Source organism: Macrobrachium nipponense, chromosome 37 (assembly GCF_015104395.2).
Source record: "Macrobrachium nipponense isolate FS-2020 chromosome 37, ASM1510439v2, whole genome shotgun sequence".
Classification (NCBI taxonomy): Eukaryota; Metazoa; Arthropoda; class Malacostraca; order Decapoda; family Palaemonidae; genus Macrobrachium; species Macrobrachium nipponense.
In genome coordinates, this window is record NC_061097.1 from 34,796,231 (window position 1) to 34,819,531 (window position 23,301).

Consider the following 23,301-nt stretch of genomic DNA (forward strand, 5'->3'; position numbering starts at 1 on the left):
AATGTGTATGGTTGCCAGTACCTTGATGGAACAACAAAATTAATGCAATCAATGAACTCTTCTTGCTGGGTTCCAAGTCCATTCCTATCCTTACTTTCACTCTCCACTTCCTCTTCCCTTCTCACTATACGAAGATGATAACTTGATGCCAAAAAATGAGGGTGGTCAAGGTGCACTCATCAAAGTTCTCTAGCTACTACCACCCCCCAAAAGTCCCTGTTCCTTGTACATTCATAACTTGTCTACTTTGCTTTGACCTTGAGCATCTGAAGTTTGGTGTTTGCTAAACACCTGGTTGACATGTTGTGATCTTCTACTTTCAATTCCTTTATCTTTTGTTACTTTCTCTGTTATCTTCATTTAAATTGAGTACATACTGCACATACATATAAGTACAAATGCAGAACTGCCTGCCTCTACCACACACATTTCTATAACTCAAACCACCTATCACAACCACCTAAGGTATACTTACAGTTCACTGACATTGCAGAATGAACACCAGTGATACAAAATTTTTCAATGAACAACTCCAGTACTAAATGGCGAGAGCCACAAAATTAACAAGTGAACTAGATTAATAAAAAATGAATGCACTTCCATTGTGTTTACAGGATGTGTTCCCAACTATCACCCAAAATGTTAAATGTTCTGTTTCTGAGGATTTTTCTTTGGTGAATAACAACCCTACATCATAAATTACCCAAATGACTAGTTGAACATTTGATTTCTCTTCTATGGAGAATTTTCATGAATAGCAACAAATATCATAATCGGATCCTTTCATTCGCAAAAACTTTTAACCAACTGCTTTTAGTGCTGGTAACTACAGAAAAAGTTGATTAAATTGATATCATTAAGATTCCTATAAATGTACAAAATTATTTACTCATATGAAAATGATCTTAAATAAAATTCTTAACCCAAAACTAGTTTATGAAGGTCAATTAAAAAGTGATTGCTACGGGCATTACCTCTCCATCTTGGCTGAAAAAATGAATAAATAAATACTTTTCCCATGGCTGTTAGTGGTCAATATATTGCCTTTGCTTTTGTAAAGTTAGTATATGCTGTCCTTGCTATACAAAGTTCTGTGCTTTTCGTAAAGTGCAAAATACAGGAGTCATCTAATAAATCTTGGCTGCAACTACTCTCTCCGATATCTATTATCTACTATATAGAGACTGATATTCTGTAATATAAAATAAATGGAAAATGCATTTTTTTTTTTGCAACCTCAATGGGTTAAACAAAAATTCTCAGTTAACTTTATGAGGCTAGTGATTATATTTGATATATCAGTTTAGTCAGAGTTAACTCATTTTTATTGTTATTGTTATTTTCTGCATTGTCGAAATATGGTGGATGTTCTGCGTATGGGCAGCATACGGTTGATTTTAGAAGGTGTCTATTGATGTATTAAGTTGTGTTGTGATGTCATAGAAGACAAGATGGAGGAGGCAGCATCTGGTGGATGTAAACAAAAACACGGGGAAAAGGAGACACGTGTGTGTGCTGTTTGTTTGGTAGGGGAGAGCTCTCTGTCGAGTAGGATTTTTTGGGTTGTAAGTCTTTGTTGTGGTGTTGTTCAAAGGTTTAAGCTGGAGTACACTGGTTCCAATACAAGTAGGTAGATTGCACATTTGTGTAAATAAAGCATGATTAAGCTAGGTTAAAATTCAAAGCTAGGAATGTGATTTAACATGGGTCGAATAGGGAGGTATCCAACTTAAAATAACAAATGAGAGATACTTTACCATGTATTTTTTATTGTGAGTGGTCCCCAGAAGATGTTTATACATCTTGTTTGAACTGACGGTAGACACCTTGCTCCCCTTCTCCTTAAGGCAAAGTGTGCAAGTGAAATACGGCCTTTCTCTCACTTCCTTATAAAGAAAGTGGACTCCTGGAAGACCAGAACATTTTATTTGGTTATTTTCTTAAAGATTAAAATTTTAAAATTTGAAGATGCTACGTTCAAAGGGACATCATATTTTATTATAACTGAAACACAAATTGATTTTCTACTTGGGCACTGGGGAGGGAGGGTTTATATTTTTGAGGAATAATGAATGAATGATTTTAAGTTCCCATGCGTCGTGATATTGTTGAGGAGAGAAGAAGAGACAGTAAAAACTTTACTATAATATGTACGTAAAAGCAGTACCAATTTACATAGCAAAATGTTATTTCATAATAAATTTAACATAATAGTAAAACCTGAAAACAATCAAATGCAATACAGTAATAATAAGAAAAGAAAATCTAAGTGTAAACACATCAACAGTCATACATGCTGATTCTCTCTCTCTCACACACACACATCAATTTCTTTAATTATCCTTGTAAAATGTGAATAAAACTGATTTTGTAATCAACCTTTACCAAGTGCGACCATTTCGGTTTCCTCAAAGGGTTCCCATCTCTCCTCCCTCCATCCCCCAGCCAGCTGTGTGCCATTTTCACCAAAAAATTTGAAAGTCGTACATACAACTTTATTACTTTACACTCCTGATTAATCTTTTGAACACATTAATAATAGAAAAAAATGTGAAAAGGGAGACTTTTTGGGTTGGCTGGAATGAATTATCCTGATTCCCTTTATTTCTTATGGGGATATGTTTTATAATTCGAACAGCCTTCTGGAACGGATTAAGTTCGAAGTCTGAGGTACTACTGTAAATGTATGTTACCCGTCCACAAGGGGTTAAAGTATCAGAAGATGATTGGTTATGAAATTTAGGTCTTGAAGACCAAGTGCTGAACATTACTTTACAGCACAATACTTTACTGTAACTTGTTTAAAAAGATTTACCAGAAAAGATTCTAAAGTTAAAGAAAGCTGATTTACCTTTACAAAATAAAGCTTTAAGGAAGTCACAAGTAATAGGAGAGAGAGAGAGAGAGAGAGAGAGAGAGATACAAACCCAGGATGGTTTCTTTGCAGTGATCAATCATGTCTTCTAATGAATTTGGTTCAAAGATTCCTTTCGTAAGGTTATGTGGCTGTTTTGTCAGCTCTGCTTTTATGTTGGGATCCTTGATACAGATGATCTGCTGTCGTACCTGTATCCACAGAAAAACAAAAGACAATTTTACTTTCAAAAGGAATTTTGCTTCAGCATTCAAAAAAAAAATGTTAAGCGAGTTCTCTCCACACTTCCCTGTCTTCTGTACTTTCTGCCTGTACTCTCACCTTACTCTAGGTCTCGACCTGTGTCCTCCTTACTACAAATATCTTTGCCTACTGAAGATCTCAACATACTTCTGCTTCTAGCTAAGGATATAGTTACTTCATTGTGCATTATATTGACAAAATACTACATAAATATCTAAAAATAATACTCAAGAGACTGACTCAAGTTTTCTTTCTTGTTTTGAAAGAATAAAGTCCCGGCCACTAGAGCCACACAGGGCATTACAATAAGTGTGATAAAAGTCTTGTGTACAGTACTACACAGACATCATCCTACTTCCCAACTACCCAACATTCAGATGCAGTGTTCTCCCTGTATTCGCGGGGGATGGGTACCAGACCCTGCCTATTTTGTTGGTTAAAACTCAAGAAAAACCAACTAAAGATGTTTATACCGGTTTTATCACAAAAAGTGCATTTTATGATGAAACTGATAACCACCCCCGCCCCCCTGGAATTTGTGGATATTTCTCATGGAAAAATACAGAGAATGGGTGACTTTTCTGCGAATAATGGAGGTGTATGTTCCAGAGAGAAATCCGCGAATACATGAGTCCGCGAATATGGGGGGTTCACTGTACATACAAATGGGATTGCAAATCATAACTGCATTCAGGGTGCTCCCTTTGCATCCTGAAACTAAAACTTTGTTGATACTCCTTTTCTGTACATAAAGCACTGTACTATGTAGTGTACATATTGTGTTTTATGATGAAAAAATGTACAATATGTACTGTATTGATTTTATATCATACTGTACTAAAATAAGCATGAAGAATAACGTAATGAACTTGCAAGCAATTCAACATACAAACGGGCATCAGGAACATGACTCGTTTGTTTCAATAGGGTGTTGTCTGTATACTATGGAGGTGGCAATGTACAGCATACAAAATGCAATAGTTAATTTACCTTTTTATGTGGTTTTCCCTTTTCATGAGTAATGAAAGGATCATAGCCTGTCAACTCGACGTTGCAAGTCTGAAATACAAGAAAAAGTCAGTTCAGTATACATTCATTGTACTTATGACCCGGACGTCAATGAAATAGGGGGAATGTTTAAACAACTTGCATTATTCCTAGAATATACAAATCCCTTGTCATGGATACCTACAATGGCAGCTGGTCCCAGTTGCTCAAGAACTTGGTAACGAAGTTTTTAAATCTGGCACTGCCAGTGAAGGGCTGCGGGTAACCAACCACTCATGTATTTCTTTCTCTTTCTTTAAATCCTCAGCTGAAAAACCTTATGGGAAATGTCAACGGACTGTAAACCTGAGGGAAATCAGCATGTGGAGAGACAAAACTTATAGGCAAAGGTGACAAACAAAAATTTGAGGGAATAGAAAATAAAACTGACACATGAGATTCAGGAGACATCTGCAGAGTGAAGGAATGAATTTGCTCCTTGTTTAAACATTTGGAGACCAGGAGATTTGGCAACCTGTTCCACATTTGAATTTTAGCCAAGATAAAATGCCTAGCTGTCTTTCGACAGCCAGGTAATGGAGGGTTGGTTACAGGCGGGATTATGACCAACACCTTGGGTTTATAAATCTAGGAAAAATGGAAAGTATCTTACATTCCTACAAGAACACAAATTTTTGTCTTAAAAAAAAAAAAAAAAAAAAAAAAAAAAAAAAAAAAAAAAAAAAAAAAAAAAAAAAAAAAAAAAAAAAAAAAAAAAAAAAAAAAAAAATTATTAACACTGCCTTCACAACAGGCTACATTCTCTAGAAGTGTAAAATTTCCATGTTATAAATGTTGAGAGTATTTTTCTCTAACAACACACATTTATTTCCAATATACATTACCAAATATTAATTTCCAATATAAAAATACTATTAAGAGATTCCCCTATAATACCAGACAATAATAGTAACACCCTATCTTAGCAGAATTCTGTACTTATCAGCTACATTAATTTGGTTATTTTTTTTTATGTTACCATTTTACAAGGTACATTTTTAGATAAATCTCTCAAAAGGAATGTCAAGTGTAAAGATCAGGTTAGCTTAGGTCAGGATCTATGTGGAATTGCTATCGGCTACAAGATATCTAGAAAATATTCAGGTGCAGGCTATACAGTACAGGCAGTCTCTGGTTTATGGCAGGTTAACAGCGCTGTCAGTCTGGAACGACGTCACCCGGGGACTGCCTGTATAGGGTCTTTGTTGCTTAACAAATCGTAACTTATTAGAAAGCAACATCCCTTGATCAAAAGTCTGTAAAAGCCGAGGTGCTACTTTCAATTCTCTATGCTCTGGTGTACGAAAAAGGGGACATACATACCAAACATTTGACTTTCAAACGGCAGCTATTCTGGCATTCCATGTAATCAATTACATAATCATTTCCTGGGACCGTGTTATATACAACATCTGAAAAACAGAGAGCAAGGCATATAATGATCATTTTACAATACATAGCAGAAACACAGAAACCTCAAACGAATGTGACAATGAGCAAATAGTAAATTAAACGGTCCACAATCCTCAATTATCAGTACCAAATATGTGATCTTTTCCTTGTGCAAGATTTTCTACTATTATAATTACTTATTTCTTGTAACCTGATGGAATATGAGGTTTACAGGAATAAACTATAACAATTCTGGCTCTTGAATGATACAGTGTATGGTTCAAAAACTGATGTAAGAGTCTAGTTTCCTCATAGGAATATTTGAGTTAACCACATTGAGAGAGAGAAAAAAAAAAAAGCTTTATCTCGTCTGAATGTTGGAGTGAGGGGCTGCTACTGCAGCTTATGTGTGTATATGTATATATATGTGTGTATATGTGTAACTAGTGGATTAAAAAAAATAAATAAATAATAGGCATTGAGCAGTACATGTTCCTTACACGATTTGTGGACTTCTCTGGATCAGAGATTTGTGTTTTTTTTTTTTTTTTATGATGCTGTAATTGTAAATAAAACTAAGTTAAGTAATGACTGTGTGATTTTCTCTCCTAGAAATTACTGAACTATATACGGCTGCTCTTGATATAATCAAAATTCAATCAGCACTGGTTCCCCAGAAAGTGAAACCACTACTACAGAACTTTTCTTTCTTATGTAATGTAGGCTAAATGAAATCACAGCTATGGAGCTATTGCTTACAGTACTTGCTAGCCTTATGACTTTGTACATGGCATGTTCCCGCTACTGCCTAGTGTGGAAAAGTGTGTAACTCTTAGGTTATTCAGCATCCAGAGCTGATGCCAGTTAGACGAGTTCCACTTCCTGTGTAACTTTTCTCCATTTAGAAATAAAACAGGGAAAAAGGGAACTATAAAAATTGTTATTATTATTCTGAAGATGAACCCTATTGAAAAGGAACAAGTCCACAAGGGCCACTGACTAGAAATTCAAACTGCCAAGGATATGGCATTTATTGGATTCAAACTGCCAAGGATATGGTGTTTATTGGAAGTAACATATGGCAAAAGGAAATACAGAAAGAAGAGATCAGTTATTAAAAAAGAAAATTATAAATGAGCATACTAATAAAAGAGATAAAATTGTAAATAAATGATTAAAATAAAAGGAGAACTGTTTTAGGATACTAATGCATTGCTGCATCTTGCTTGAACTTTTGAGATTCCACTTGTACAGCAATCTGGTCACTCTCGGTAGGAAATGATGATCAGGGATAAATTGTTTGTGTGAGAGATCTGTGTTAAAATACAACGCAAGAAAAATCGACAAACAAGAGACAATATGTCAATGGTACAAGTCAAAACTTCTTACCGATTGCGTCCTGAAGCCGGTCACGATTATCTTCTCCATTATCTAGATACCAGAAGTCACGAAATCTCGCCTCCACATCTAAAATATTTTCTGCTTTTTCCTGCAATGATAAATAAACAATGCATGATAAAAAAAGGAGGAAGATTTTTTTTTTTATGAATAATAAATCACTTCAATTACAGACATATTCACATTCTCCCACTGCAAAGAGGAGGATACTACCAGCAATCTACTTCATGTAGAAAACTGTAAGCAGTGCTGATGTGTTCCCAATTTCACTCGTCATCCCCTTCCATTGGACTTTTCCCACTCTGCAGTCCAACACCCTTTTTATTTTTATTTTCTTATCTCTATCAATAGGAAGAGAGAAATAAAACTTACATGTTTCTTAAACTAATATATAGCAGTGGCTAGCCAGTCTGACTGATTCACTGTGCCCTTGAGGCCTACCTATCCACACTGTATCAGGTTGTACAAACATAACAAAATAACATCAGAATAACAAACATGCCATGCTTTGGAAGGGAATGCATTCTTGTAAATATACTACTAGCTGATCATTAAATACAAATTCGTGAACTGTTCCACTGCTTTATACCTGTACACCATTAGTTTGCAAAAACTTAATTTTCATAGTCTTTACCATAACCACTCACTCAGAGTTGAGAAGGGGGACATGTAGTTTGGTGGCAGAGAAATGCCTGAAACAGGGAGTGATAAAATCACTTACTGATCAATGGATTGCGGGACAGAATTCCTAGGCTTCTCGCAGAGGACAGAAAATCACATACTTCAGCAATCCATGACTTTATGAGTGGTGATCTAGGCACAGAATGACAAGGCTCTCTGGGAGAAGGAAGGCTTCTGTCATACACCTCTCTCTAACATTGGCCAAAATTATAGAATAAGGACAGAATATACAATTGAGACCTAAGGCCAAACGCTGGGACCTAAGAGGTTGTTCATCACAAAGGGAAATTGAGGATAAGTTGTATAAAGGTCTGAAAGGTTTAAGATGGAAGAAGAGAATATCAATGGAGATGCAGTAAAAGGGAGGAAAGGGGTTGCAGCTAGGGACAGAAGGGATACTGCAGAGAACCTTTGGCGATGCCTACAGTGCGCCCCATGAGGAACACTGCAGCACTACAACCGACAGCCAGCATGGAAAAACTATAAGAAAAACCTCAGACAAACTGCTTACCCTTGACATCATTTTTCGATGAGGACTCCTATGACCAGCACCTCTGTTGTTACTATCTCTGCGAGTATCATAACCTCTGTTTTTATCATAACCTCTGCGGTCATCATATTCTCTCTGATTACCATAATCTTCATATTCCCTGTAATAAGCCATGCTAAATTCCTGAAAAGACAGAAAGACAATGTTTCACTGACATCTTCTCCTCCAACTTTTACAAAATATTACAATTGACAAGAAAAAATAAATAAAAAATTAATAAACAAATACCGTATTCCCTCCGTATTCACAGGGGGTGTGTACCAAACATCCCACCCACCCCGCGAATAGTTAAAACCCCTATTAAAATGCTTAAAACTGCCTATTTTGTTAGTTAAAACTCGAAGAAAAACAAACTAAAAATTTTAATACGTTTTTTTTTAAGTTTTATAAAAAAAATGGTGCATTTTATGATTAAATTAAAAAAAAAATAAAATAAACAGGAATTAGTGGATATTTCTCATAGAAAAATACAGCGAAAATGTGAATTTCCCGCGAAAAATGGGTAGATATGTTCCATCGAGAAATCCGTGAATACGCGAGTCCATGAATGTTGAGAAAACGAATACAGGGGGTCCACTGTAAGTTTTCTTCTTGAATAACAAAGCAGTTCCCATTTCATTAAGAACTGTTGCAGAGATGGTTCATCTTTTAGCCCTTTATATTGAAAGTTTTTCTAGTTTAATATTTCCATTTACATACATACGTATACATAATTTTTAACATCGTTTTGGGAAGTATTAGAAGTCGTTTTGTAATGACTAGTACGTTGAGTAGTCGTAGCCTACTAGAGTTTCGGATACAGTACCCTAGCCTAGGCTTCTTTGTTGAGGAGCTAACAGTCTAGTAACTTGCTAGGATAATGTTAAATACATTACCCTAACCTAGGTGCTTACTGTTGGTTACATTAACAGCTAAGAGAATTAGCTAAAGGCTATATTCCTACAAATCAAAAACTGCAAACACCTGGCACTCTTGTGGACAATAGATGGTTAACCAAGCGCCACTTAATAGGACGGTATGAGGATTAAAAACATCCTAATTTTGTTGTATGCCATATATATTCTATCAAAAGTACCAATAATAAAAAAAAAAAAAGGCAAGAGGATTGTGTACAAGACCTTTCCTAAGGAACTGGGCAGTGAGGCTATTACTAATTGTGATGAGATATAGGATTTGTGTGATGTTAACAAGTCAATAACAATTCATGGTCAATGCAAATTCTAACAACTTTGACACCTATCACCTCAGGATAGGAGTTAAAAGGCATCATACCAATTCCCTCACAGTCACGATTCAAAGGAGCAACTTCTACAGCAGGTTGGTGCACCTTCAACAAATCATTTATGATTATGACAAGAGGCATATGACTGACTGGATAGGCTTGAAATTGAATTGAAGAATATCATAGGTTAATTTGGAACAACCAGTGCATTCAATGGCTACCAAAAGTCACAAAAAGGTTGGTGAACTAGAGCAACGATTCTCACAGGTCAAATGTAAGAAACTATGCATGCACAATAGCCATTAGATGTATGACAGCCTTTAAACAGTTGCTTGTCTAAAAACAAATCAAAGGGGCAACCATCCCATCCACACCATCCTGGCTTTTTTTTTTTGTTACCGCACCCAAGAAAAGTATGATTACAGGAAATGTACTTAATAACTTGTTCATTCGGGTAGGACTAATTTACAGACTGAGGGGTAATGGCTTTCTTTTTGTGGGGGGGGGGGGGGGGGGGGGGGGCCCTGGCCAGGTAAGAACATGACATGTGAAGCAAAGTTATGTAAAGTTAGTTTACGTTGTACTCCCTCAGAAATTTCTGCTGCACAAATATACTGCAGTTTTACCCTGGGCCGTAGGCCAATGTCTGACCTACATACTCTAAACACTTGTGGACTAACACCCAGTCGATGAACCTGGATTACTCTAACCAGACCTAACCATGGACGTTTTCACCTTCCGACAGCTTTAATTACACATTGTTTTTGTTATCAAATAAAATTATGTACATCCACTTCTGTCAAAGCCAAAGTTAGGTTAGAGTAGGTCTAGCTCATATAGATTCCCTTCCTTTTCTCACAATACTACCCATTGTTTTCTGTTAACCATCTGAGCGCCTCTGTTGCCTGTAAACGACGAGGCAATTATAGGAAAGAGCAAGCGCCAATTCCAGTTAACCATCATAGAGAAATGTTTACTCTTGAAATTACCGGTCCATTTTCTTTTATTTGCCAAAGTAATATAGAGTGGCATAAGGTAGATGGTGTTGTTTCAGTAAACCCCAAAATATTAGATCGAATTACAGATTTTACAGGGACTTCTGGTGCAGAGGACATAGAAAATCTTACTTCCCATGGATATTTTTTTTTTGAAATGGTTTCACTTAGAAATATTTAATCCAGCAACTTTAGCATCAAACTTTGCAGATTCCTTTTGGTTACCAAGGACATCAGGTTTAAGTGAGGTGTTAGAGACTGGTAGCAATTGACACAAACTTTTTTGCAGCCAAAGAAGTACACAAAAGTAATGATAAACTTTATATTGTGGGGGCAGTTCTACATATTATTCAAAATTTGTATACAAAAATTTACAGAACTAATAAAGAAATAGCTATTGATGAGACTATGCTGAAATTCAAAAGCAGGTTATATATCAAACAGGACATATTTATCTTCCAAACCAACAAGATGGGGATAAAACTTTGGTACCTTTGTGATGCCACAATTAAGATACCTTATGCATTTCAATGTATATAAAGGTAAGGAAACAGTTAATGAACACCCTACTGAAGGTGGGTTAGGTACTGTGATTACCTTAGCATTATTTAGGAGGCCATATACTCTCTGGATAACTTTTACACAAATGTAGAGCTTTTTAGTAAGCTAAGGGAGAGAGGTGTGGTGGTTGAGGTGCTGTTCATGTAAATAAAAACCCCAGGGATTATGGGAAGAGTTAAAATTAAAAAAAGGAAAACTTCCAATAATATGAACAAATAATGAAAACACAATGGATCCAGAAACTTGGCAGGTCACAGGTAGTGAATATGTCAACTGTTGGTGATTCAAGTGTGACAGGGGTGAAAAAAAAAAGAAAAAAAAAGAAAATAAGTGATAGAAATGTACATAAACCATTCCTTCAAGCTTATTATAATAAATATAAGGGAGGGATGGACAGGTCTGATATAATTTTAGTCACAGGGAGAAGAAATGGTACCAGGTTATTAGGCATTTTTTTAAAAGAGGAGGCCTAAGTGGATGAAAAAATAATTCCTATTTCATTTGTCTATGATTCTCATATATGAAAGTATTTAAGAAATAAAAAATTCTTTGTTTTTCTATATGCTCTAAATACTGTTCTCTCTATGATTTTCATATAATAAAAGTTGTTTTTAATACAACCAAAGTTACATTGCAAGTTCTTTGCCATTCTTTCCTTCAACACTACAAAATCTTAAAATATTTTCACATAAAAGGTACCTATTTCACCAAAGTAAAAATAATTTTTGTATAGAATTATTTATAAAGAGATGATAGTATAAAGTTACATGAAGTCATTTGTTACATTTTATTTTATAATTTTTTAAAGTTTTACGCAATCAGAGGGGGATATTCCAAATGCATACTGATGCACTTTAAGGGTTAAAACAAGGTAATTCTAGGCAATAACTCCACACGGACTGCAAGGTACGTTCCCGCGAATACGACATCCACTAAGGATTGGGGCGTCAAATGTATTTGGCTGAGTTTAGTACTAGCTCCTGAGGGATAATTACAGTCGACCTCCCAAAAATAATGGTAAATTCTTAATAAGTAACCCAAATACTACAGGAAACAGTAATTTCCAAAGAAATACCCGACGCGGAGTTATTACCTAGATCTGCCTAAAACAATTCCTAAGTCATCATCATAGAATAACAGGACTATTGGTTGGAGTGAACTCAGAGTAAGGGGTCAGGGGTACTACTGTAGGCCTAGTAGGCATTTCTGAGGGAATATGACCTAACTAGACCTACTTTTACAAACCTTGGATGCTGTGTCCTCACCCACACTCACTAAAGTAACTCACGACCACTGACTCTGCATACTGACTTTACTAAAATGCTGTATCTTGACTTGACTTAGGACTCTGTGCCTTGACCAGACTTAGGATGGCGTGCCCCCGACCCAATTTAGGACGCTGTGCCCTGACTTGGCTTAAGAAGCTGTGCCCTGACTTGGCTTAGGACACTATGCCCTGACTTGGCTTAGGACACTATGCCCTGACCCAATTTAGGATGCCATTCCCTGACCTGGCTTAGGACGCTGTGCCCTGACCCAATTTAGGACGCTGTGCCCTGACCAGGCTTAGTAGGACGCTGTACCCTAACTTAGGACGCCGTGCCCTGACCTGGCTTAGTAGGACGCTGTGCCCTGACTTGACTTAGTACTCTGTACCCTGACTTAGGACGCGGTGCCCTGACTTAGGACGCGGTGCCCTGACTTTGGACGCAGTGCCCTGGCCTGGCATAGAAGGGAAGATGCTGTGCCCTGACCTGATTAAGGGCACCGTACCCAGACCTGACTTGGCCTAGTAGAATGCCATGCCCTGACCTGACTTAGTAGGATGCTGTGCCCTGACTTAGGATGCCGTGCTCTGAACAGACTTAGGATGCAGTGCCCCAGGACTGAGACCCCCAATTTAGGACGCTGCATCCTGACCTGACTTTGTAGGACGTCATGCCCTGACCTGACTTAGCATAGTAGAACACCATGCCCAGACCCAATTTTGGATGCCGCGCCCTAACCTGACTAGGGTAAACAATCGCGGACGATCCATCGTCATCATGCTGGCCGGGTCTTATTCACTCAATATTTAACTGGTGAAACAAGAATACAATTACAACTTTGAGCATACCATTCAAAAGATTGAAGTTTCGTCAACATAATTTGATATATGAAAGCCCCATACAAACTAAAATAAGCAAGTGACGTTCTTCGTAAAATATGTTTTCAAGGCAGTTTTGAAAGCCAATATGGTGGCTATCATCAGGCTGGCCGGTCTAACCACGGACAATCCACCATCTTTCCCAGCACTCATTTGAACAGTGTTAGCGTATATATGTAACGTTTATTGATCTTATTCAAGATTGCAGTTGTAATCAGCACAATGAAACAACATTTTGTTGCCTATATTAGTGAAAGTATGGAACTTTTTATTCCTGGGGTCATGGTTTGAACTGAATTCATTTTTACCTTGTAATCGGTGGTTTTTATCCTTACTACCATCACAGGAAATGGGAAGTTTATTGATACAAGCGACTCTGCAAACATCGAGATGGCGTCGGTCTTCTAAATCTTACGAGTTGTAAGTGAAAATTTCGAACGCGTTTTGGTGAAGTTTGCACTGCATTGGCCACCCTTATCATTACCCTCTGTTTAAATTTTAAAATATGGCCTTAATTTCTAACTGGAGAAAATACTTACTTCGAAAGGAGAGTAGAGGTCTTTGGCTCTTTCTCTCACCAACAACAACTCATGACTGATGACCATCTCTGGTGTAAGAACGCTTTAAAAGTACTTTTTCGAAGGGTGGCCAGCCGTGATAATCGGTGAGTTGGGTCAGTCCACGCAGTGTTTTACCCTAAGCCTAGTAGGATGCCGTGTCCCGACCCAATTAAATACGCCATGCCCTGAACAGACTTAACCCTAGGACTCTGTGCCCTGACTTCGAACGGTGTGCCCTGAACAGACTTAGGACTCTGTGCCCCGACTTAGGACGCCATGCCCAGACCCAATTTAGGAGGCCATGCCTTGAAGAGACTTAACCCTAGGATTCTGTGCCCTGAACAGACATAGGACTCTGTGCCCCGACTTGGGACGCCGTGTCTCTGACCCAATTTAGGACGCCATGCCTTAAACAGACTTAACCTTAAGACTCTGTGCCCTGAACAGACTTAGGTAGGACTCTGTGCCCTGACTTGAGACGCCATGCCCAACCCAATTTAGGACGCCATGCCTTGAACAGACTTAACCCTAGGACTCTGTGCCCTGACTTCGAACGGCGTGCCCTGAACAGACTTTGGACGCCGTGCCTAGACCCAGTAGTAGGGCACGGCAGCTTACCTAGTCCTATGATCTACCTACCTACCTACTCCAGCCCAACCTCAAAACCCCCTTTTGGGCCTCCCCCTATTGTCCTCTAGGATCCACCTAACTTATCCTACAGCCTAGCGAAGTAATGCACTTTCCTCACTCACCCAAATGCGAAGATTTTCGCGATTTTCACTAAATATTCACTTTAAATGAAGCACTGTTGCACACGAAGGTTTAACAATTAAACGTTTGGGGTTAACACTGCGGCGGCTGCGCAACGTCTTCTTCTTCGATCTCCGACAACAACTCCGGGGCCAGGAAGTCGAGGCAGCGTTGCCAATCTGTAGCCGTTGCGCCAAAATAGTAGCGAGACGGGAAAATGTCGATATATGCTTATGTAATGATTAATAATTATAATAATGATAGTGATATCGATAAAAGGAATACTCAGAAGCCGAGTATCGATGTTTTAGGAAAAATGCAAAGTTCACAGCTAAAGGAATTTTGAATAAGACATTTAAAAAAAAAGCAGTAGTAACTTTTTGTGAATTGTTTGATGATACACCTCATAGTTCAGTGAATACAAACTTGATAACTGGGTTTTGAAGAACATACACACACACATATATAGTATATATATATAGGCTACTCAAAGCTATTGCAGCTCTAATAGTGGTAAAAAAGAAGAAGAAGAAAAAGGGTCCTACTACACTCATACATGAATTTGTGAATTATGAATGAGCCTCTTGAATAGGAAAAACCAAAACCACCAAAAAGAATAGTAGCTACACACACACACACACACACACACATACACAGAACGCTCGATCATCTGTAGTACACCAAATACAGACTAGGCCTATACCATTTACTTCTCTCTAGTGCTCTGCTTTGATTCCTCATTACTCAAGTTCTTCCATTCCAGAATCGATTTTAATCCATCTCTCATGGGACTTTTTTTTTTCTTTTTTTACCGTCTTCTCTTCCTTCGATCTAGTTAACACCTTTGAATCATACACCTACCTTTTCACAAGCCTGAGTCATCTTAAAATACTCTGATATTTCCCCTTCCTAGACCTATACACTTTCGAGCTCGAGTACACACACACACACACACACACAGATATATATATATATATATATATATAGTATATATATATATATATATATATATATATATATATATATATATATATATATATATATATATATATATATATATATATATATGCGTGTGCGTGTGTTTGTACTCGAGCTCGAAAGTGTATAGGTCTAGGAAAGGGGATATCAGCGTATTTTGAGATGGCCCAGGTTTGTGGAAAGGAAGGTGTATGATTCAAAGTTGTTAGCTAGATGGAAGGAAGAGAAGAGGCTCTTACTTAAAAAAAAAAAAATCCCAAGAGGTGGATTGAATGCTTGAAAATGTCTCGTATACTCTTTTAGAGTGAAATATTTCAAAGCTGAAAGTTCAGAATTTTCGTGTCCCCTCAAATCTGATCCCAATCAATAAAAATGTCATCCATCTATGCTATCTAAATCAAGAGAATAAGTTTCAAAAGACGCCATCTAAATATAGTACAGTTTTGTGTATATCCAATTTACCTTCATATAACGCAAACTACTATTACAGAAACATTAGTACTCGAGCCTATTAATACCAAGCAGGACAATTAGGCCTAACTGAAAATGGTTAGCAAAAAAAAAAATATCAATTTAAAACACTGTCTAAAGTCGCATTGGCAATTGGAATGTCTATTCTTGAAGTAGTAATGTGATGCTTTGCAAAAGACAACATACACGTGCATCCAGCTAAATCGAACTACGAGTAATTTAAGGATTGCAAACGACACATTCCTCCATTTTCGAACGGCCAGTATTACGAAGGGAAGCGAAAATAGCGAATTTTCGCTACTATTGCTTCACGTTATTCCCATTCTTAGATATCAGTCTAGAATCTTCTTTTCATTGACTTTTAACATAGGCGATGTGAAAATAGAGATATTTGTGAACATTAAAACCATCCAGAGCTTAAAAATAAACCTTTCAACAACCTCAGTTACCTAGGTAACTGCAATAATTTAATGGTAGGTGAAATGGTGTTGGGCCTCTCCTATTGGCCTCCGAAAAATGGGGCTCAATGAATGGCAACAGTTACCCATTCATACCGTTCGAAACGATAAACAATTTAATGAAATAATATATCTACCATAATATCAAGTAAAGTGTTAGATTAAATACGTTTACGTATGCTCCTCGAAGGAAGGAAAATGCCCATTTACGTAAACAATCGATAAGGTTCAGCTTGATAACACGAGCGATATTTGGGTGTGTTCACTGGTGTCGATGTATTGCATGTTTTATCCGTTTGATAATGCAACAAAATTCTAGTTAAAATATTTAATTTTAATCATATCATAAACCTTTAATTTGAGGATCATCCAGATACTTTGTATATTTATGAAACGCCTGTGTCATTTTTTTTTACCCAGCTTCAACAAACAGCACAAATGTACCCAGTGACGTCACGTCCGTCAGTGACGCCACTTTTTCGTCTCCCACTCGTGGCGAGGCCAGATAACGAGAAAAGTGGGACGATAAGTTGCCACTTACGTATGCTTGCTGACCGAATAATGGCGAGATACGTTGGAATACGTCTCCTCTCTCTCTCTCTCTCTCTCTCTCAGGGAAATCATCAAGTTTGGTACATGGGCCTATTTTATACACATTCTTACTGCCGCTCCGCGGTCGAACATCAAGTTTCTTATTATTTATGAATATTGATTTGATATATAGTACAAAACCTTTAAGTCTAAGAACGAGGATAATGTAGTATTATATATATGGGTGCGTGTAGTTATATCAGGCATCTTTCTTTCTTCTTCCTGCTGAACAAATTACAAACATATAGTCACCATCATTATTTTTTATGAAATTGGCTCAAACTTTAGACCCATAAGGGTATAAGTGCTTTAAAGAAGGCCCCTCCTTGTTAATGATCAGCGTTTACGTCCATCGAATTCATTCATCTTGTTTCAGTCTGTTGGGTTTGCTAACATTAGACGACTTTGCTTTTAAATTGCTGAAAATTATGACGTGGCATTTTGGACTGTTAGCGGCCAATACACTGAACGATTGTCTGCATCGTTTGCATAAAACATTATGTAAGGGCTTGTCTGAAAGCAAAAGTGGGCGGAGTTTAGTAGTCTGAACGACCCCAGCAGGAATCTGTCACGACCAGGTTGCTGGCTTGCGACTATGTCTGCCATACACAGGTCGTTCAATGTATTTGTTTGTCTGCCGATAACGCTATCGCATGCGTCTCTTCTAGCGATGATGCCATGTCTTCCCCAGACAAAATCTTTGTTCAGACTGAATACCGATTGCTGAAATCGGTGCGGAGATCGTTCATACTGTCTGAATGGTGTGCATGTTTTTCGAAACGATAATCGTTCAGACAATCGTTTATACAATCTTTCAGTGTAAGGGGGCGGGGGGCGCTAATTAAGCTTTACGAAGACTGTTGTTCGCATTCCAAGATTTACGTCGAAGAAAATCTAATAATTCTATCCTTATTTTCGTGTTATGCCTTTTTATGATTCTTGCAATAAACAGTTTTCAGGACGCAATACTATAATACAAGATAAAATACTACAGTGCAAGAATATTAATGAAATAAGCACAAAATCGAAGTTAGATAGTCTTCTGCAAAGTAACTCATAAATATAGGTATGGCGAAAAAGATGGACTTATAGGGGACTGTATTATATGCTTAACGTTGTTACTTGGTCAAAAACCGCTAAAATCTTTACGTAACAACTCCACAAAACTCCCTTTGCGGTTTCTAAATTACGGGGAGATATCTCTCAACCCAATTCATTATTAACGAGGATGACACCAATATCATTAATGAATAGTAGCACAATGAAGTACTTTCACTTACTGAGCAGTCCTTGTAGACATGAACTCAGATCATAAATGGCTACACGAGATACGACGAGAGGTACGTGCCTCTCTCTCTCTCTCTAAATGTTGCGAGTACTCACGGGTTGATTTTCAGACCTTAGAGGACGGCTGTGTTATCTCGTTTCTAAAAGTTATTTGCATAACCTTAAAGTATGAACACAATAAAGGTTTATCAGATCAATTTATATTCACCATCCACAAAACTGAAACATAGGAAAAATTAAATAAAATCGAGGGATATTGAAATGCATTTGATAAATGTAAAGTTAAAATTAATTTAATAACTAAAAGTTAAACATATCAAAGAGTAATAACATATAAGTGACAAATGAAATTAATCACTCAAAGGGAATTGTAAATCAATGGCACTCAAATGAAACAAATCATTGACAAAATTCAAAGAATCAGGGCAATCGCCCTTTCTAAATTCACACACACATCACTACACAACTCTAGATAACAGGTCACCTCAAAAGTTGAGCCAAGAAGCTGTCCGTTCCGTCCTGCATTCGGGTTTTGTTGGGGAAAAGAGACAAGTTATACAATTACCTCGAATGCAGAAATGACTTACAGGGTTTTCATGAACATAATAAACTTTACAATAATTATAAAGTTCGTTGTCAAAAATAAATTCCAAATATAATAGTGTGCAACTTCAACATATTTATTAAATGTAGTGAATTAATTGGTGGTGTGTGTCAATACAAATTTGGGCGATATCATGCCCATACAGTGTACTACGCACATACGCAAACACACTCCTAGAGGGGCACGCAAAGGAGCGTTCAGAGGGGCGAACTACTACCCTTCCTTTCCCCTCCCGATCTTTTGACCTCTCCTAATGGCTTCTCTGGCGAGAGGCACAAGCAGACCCAATGACACCAACTCTTACCATACGTAATATGCGCAATACATTCACCAAGAACAATTTCATATATATAAAGACAAATGAATTATCATAACTAAAACAGTAATTATACTTCGTTACTAAAACGTCTACTGACGTTTATGTCAAAAGACTTCGTCTTTGTGTAAAACCATCTTTTCAGTGCTAACCGCACCACAGATACTACGTACTAGAACATAGCAAAATCAGGTAATATAATGTTAAGTGTCATTCTCGAATAGATGTGGTTCTTTCACCCTTATTATGTCATGCAATGTAGACGTACATATATATTTTTACAAAATATTTGGGCATGCGAATATATTTGGTTTTCACATGAATAAAAATACAGTAACATAGTTCCTGTCTGTCGATTACCTGACAGACGGCAATACGCAGTGAAAATCAATCAATAATTTCTTATGAGACAGACACTAATAACTATAATAAAAGACAAATAGCATGGAAACAAGTGAATACACAAAAACATTAGAAAAGAAAATCGTTGTGAGAGGAATTCCTCACAATAGGTCTAAGAAGAATGAAGTTCTAGCAAATAGACCGGCAGCCCGGACCATTGAGATACAACGATCGAGATACCGACTGTAACCCCTACCGGTATTTAGGAGTAGACTTGTAAACTGTGAAACTGACCGTCTGCCGAAAATATATGGGTGGCTTACTTAACAAGCACCACTAATTGCTTGTTAGATTTTGGGTCTAGATCCAATATATGAGATACCAGATGAAACTAATATATAATATATCTGCAGACTACTGATCATAGAATGACCAGTGACAGACATTTTGGAGGGTGGGTTCCCCCTGACAGACGCACTGAAAAGGGGGCGGTTAACTGGATCTAGATCCAACTTAGGAGATACCGAGTAAAATTTACACTAAAATAGCACTGCACATCCTAGAGTACTGCGGTGGTAATGACAGACATTTTAGTGGGTGGTTACCCCCGACAGACACTCCACAACGAGTCGGGGGTAGGGGGAGGGGGAGTGGGAGACAGGATCTTCATCCAACATTGGAGATACCAAGTAAAATTCATATCCTAGAATGCTGTGATGGTAAATACCAGACATTTTAGTGGGTTGTTTCCCCCTGACAGACACCCCACAACGAGTGGGGAGGGGGGAGGGGGAGGGGGGGGGAGGGGGAAGGGGGAGTACGGGATCTGCAATCCAACATCGGAAGATACCAAGTAAAATTTGTACTACAATAGCACTTCACTTTTATTGAAAATAATGGCAGAATTCACGAATTGATTTTGTACAATATTCTTTCAATTCTCCTTATGATTTTTCTTTCTGGCACCGCTGGTATTATAAAGCAGCTGTCCAATGTTCATCGTGCTGTAGGTCGTCAACGGAAATTTCGGGCGGGCTGGTGTTATCAAAAGCAAAACTGGTTATCAGGGACAGCTGGGGTCGTCAACAGGTATACAGTGGGTTTCGTAGGTCGGGAACAGGCCGTAGTCGTCAGGGGTCTATCCGGTATTTCTTGTTATTTCTTCTTTTCTGGTTTTCAAGGCGTCTACATGTTTCGGCCACCTCGTTTGGCCATCTTCGGGACGGGATCGCTGAGTGCAATGGTCTGTGTCAGATGTATTCACGCTATTTATTGCATTCGGTTGGCTTGAAGAAACGGGTACACCTCACTTTTCATTGGGCAATACCTGTGACGTCACGAGCGATGTCATCAGGGGGCCCGTTGCTGGTTGGCTGTCCTCTTCGTGGGCGGAGCCTCATCCTTATTGGTGATGGTGGAGGTCCCTTCGAAGGGCGTGCTACCAGGTCGTCCTCAGGGCGAGAGCTTGAGCTGCGATCACCCTCAGGGTTAACTAGGGACGTCCTCAGGATGAGAGCTAATGCTTCTATCATCCTCAGGATCCCTCTGGTGCGATGGTCGTTGTGGGGCGTGTCTGCTGCTCTCCTGACGGCGGTGGGGAGGAGGAAGGTCTCCTGTGTGATGTTTAAACTGGGCTTCTCCCTCCCGATGTGCAGCGCTTCTAAGATTCGCAAACGACGTAGAGGACTGTGGTGGTAATGGCAGACATTTATGTGGGTGTTTACCCCTTCACAGACATAACCCACGATTGGAAGGGAGAGATGGGACGCCTTGAAATGATTCAAAATCTATCATAGGCAATATTAATATTATAAATATGGCAATTATCTGAAAATCGTGAGCCTGATAAAATGTATAAGGCAAAAAATTCAAGAAATATTGTGATGTTTCAGGATAAGAATTACTGCCGGAGTTGTTTTTTAAAAATTCGTATTGAATTATGAAATATTTCCCTTATTTAATTCCATCCCATCTACATAAAAAAAACTATGTATGAGACTTACTAGGTCTGGTCTACTTTCTATAGTTTCACACACAGAAACACACACACACACACACACACACACACACACACACACACACACACATATATATATTATAATATAATATTTATATCTATATATATATATATATATATATATATATTATATATAATATTAGCACTAGCCTTTGGTGTGGAGTTATTACTTCACACAAGTAGTATTTTATCTGAATGGGGGGGGGGGGGGGCGGCTGGGGGAGCCCATCACACGTGACAACAGCTACAAGTATGTATGTGTGCTGAGCCATTTTTTAATAATTAAACCAGTCATATGGTGCCACTCTCATTTCCTCTAAAAAAAAAAAAAAAGAAATGTAAGATAAGTATTCTCGTTTTAATAGCGTCTTTGGTCATTTTCTTTTCTTGCCTATAGTTGTTAGGGCACTGCAGCCATGTCGAGGTTCGTAGACCAATGTGTCTTACCATAACTGAATTGTTCTTTAGTTGCTGTTGGTTCGTGTGGACGAAATTTTTATCGGGTATGGGAGTTCGATTGATGTATCACAACACAAATAATTACTGGAAACGGAAATGTGAATGAATTGTTCAGGATAGGCTAACTATAAACATTGAAACATTTTCACCCATTCTATTTCCCCTCCCGAAGTTGACGATCATACAACTTGGAGCTCCTGACTTCCAAATTAAGTTGGCCTATGATACCATGTCAATTATCTAATAGTCCCCTTATTTTCGGCTGCAAAGCTCAAATTGATCTGTACGCTATCACCAAGTATCAGGTACCATATATATTCAGGGAAGAAAATTTAAACTCGTATAAAAATTATACTTACCCAGTTTGATGTTTAAAGCCAGCTAAATGTGTTTTTCTCTTAACTTCCCACCGGCACCCACCAAAGGCAGCCTACGTAATGTGTTTCAATACATTCTATCGATGCTGGCTTTGACGAACATTATTCGACTAATTTTCTCCCTAGTAATATTTTTACTTCAATTGCTCATTCTATCCAGTAGACAGGCACTAACACCATATTATATCCTCACGTCTGTTCAATGTATTTACCATTGCTAATATGATTTATAATGCGTCTCCAACACAGTTATAGAAATCGGACAACCGAATGTGTAAATATGTCGGCTGTATGCAAGGCATAGGGCATCAATCACTGAAGTAGCGATCTCCTTACCGAGAGTGACTTCGGAAGGCCACATTGAAAGGTTTCGGTTCAGCTCTTAGTACTAGGTTTTATTACTGTGGGAAATTTGCTCCACTCAATGGGAAGATTGAAGGAATATACTTTACAAAAGTGCGAAGGTAATTCCTTCCACTGAGTGTTCTCTAGTAATACAATAAATGGTATAAAACGGGCTTAACTGTTAAGCACACAATTCTTCCGTGCGACTAACGTGTTTTCAGACTTGTGCCAGAAAATCCAAAGGATTAATAATTGCTTTGTAAGCTTAAGTAGGCTAGTTAAATTCAGGTAAGAGTAATTTAGGTAAATGCAATTGATCTAATAAGGACTATGAATAAATTAAACCAAGGTATAAAATTCCCAGGGCAGTTCAGTTTGGTCCCAGAATTCAATTAAGTTTCGACCCGGTTAAAGTAAGATTAAGGTAAACTAATCCCAAATAGTAATGCTAAGTAAACAGACAGACCTGATTGACTAAATTTTCTACTACGCCCATGTAATTATATAAACCCCTGTAAAATTGTTCAATCTGAGACTATGCCTAATTAATTCTCACAAACTCCAATATTACAATAGCCTAACTACGTAAAAGGGCTCAAAATTTAGTTAAGGTAAAGAAAACAGTGCATTACGTCT

At 37.8% G+C, this 23,301-nt stretch overlaps 2 protein-coding genes across 2 annotated transcripts in view; one reads left to right on the forward strand and one right to left on the reverse strand.

Moving 5' to 3' along the window:
• LOC135209113 (uncharacterized) overlaps positions 1-14,565 on the reverse strand; it is a 330,064-nt gene extending 315,499 nt beyond the window's left edge. Inside the window, exons 1-7 of the mRNA XM_064241745.1 lie at positions 14,423-14,565; positions 8,148-8,309; positions 6,947-7,046; positions 5,489-5,577; positions 4,109-4,177; positions 2,928-3,066; positions 1,758-1,906 (exon numbers count right to left, since the gene is read on the reverse strand). Of these exons, the coding sequence (XP_064097815.1) occupies positions 1,758-1,906; positions 2,928-3,066; positions 4,109-4,177; positions 5,489-5,577; positions 6,947-7,046; positions 8,148-8,300 (699 nt within the window). The 5' untranslated portion in view covers positions 8,301-8,309; positions 14,423-14,565. The remainder of the gene's footprint in view (positions 1-1,757; positions 1,907-2,927; positions 3,067-4,108; positions 4,178-5,488; positions 5,578-6,946; positions 7,047-8,147; positions 8,310-14,422) is intronic.
• The window catches only part of LOC135209112 (UDP-glucosyltransferase 2-like), a 43,955-nt gene that overhangs the window by 4,323 nt on the left and 16,331 nt on the right, over positions 1-23,301 (forward strand). The window lies entirely within an intron of this gene.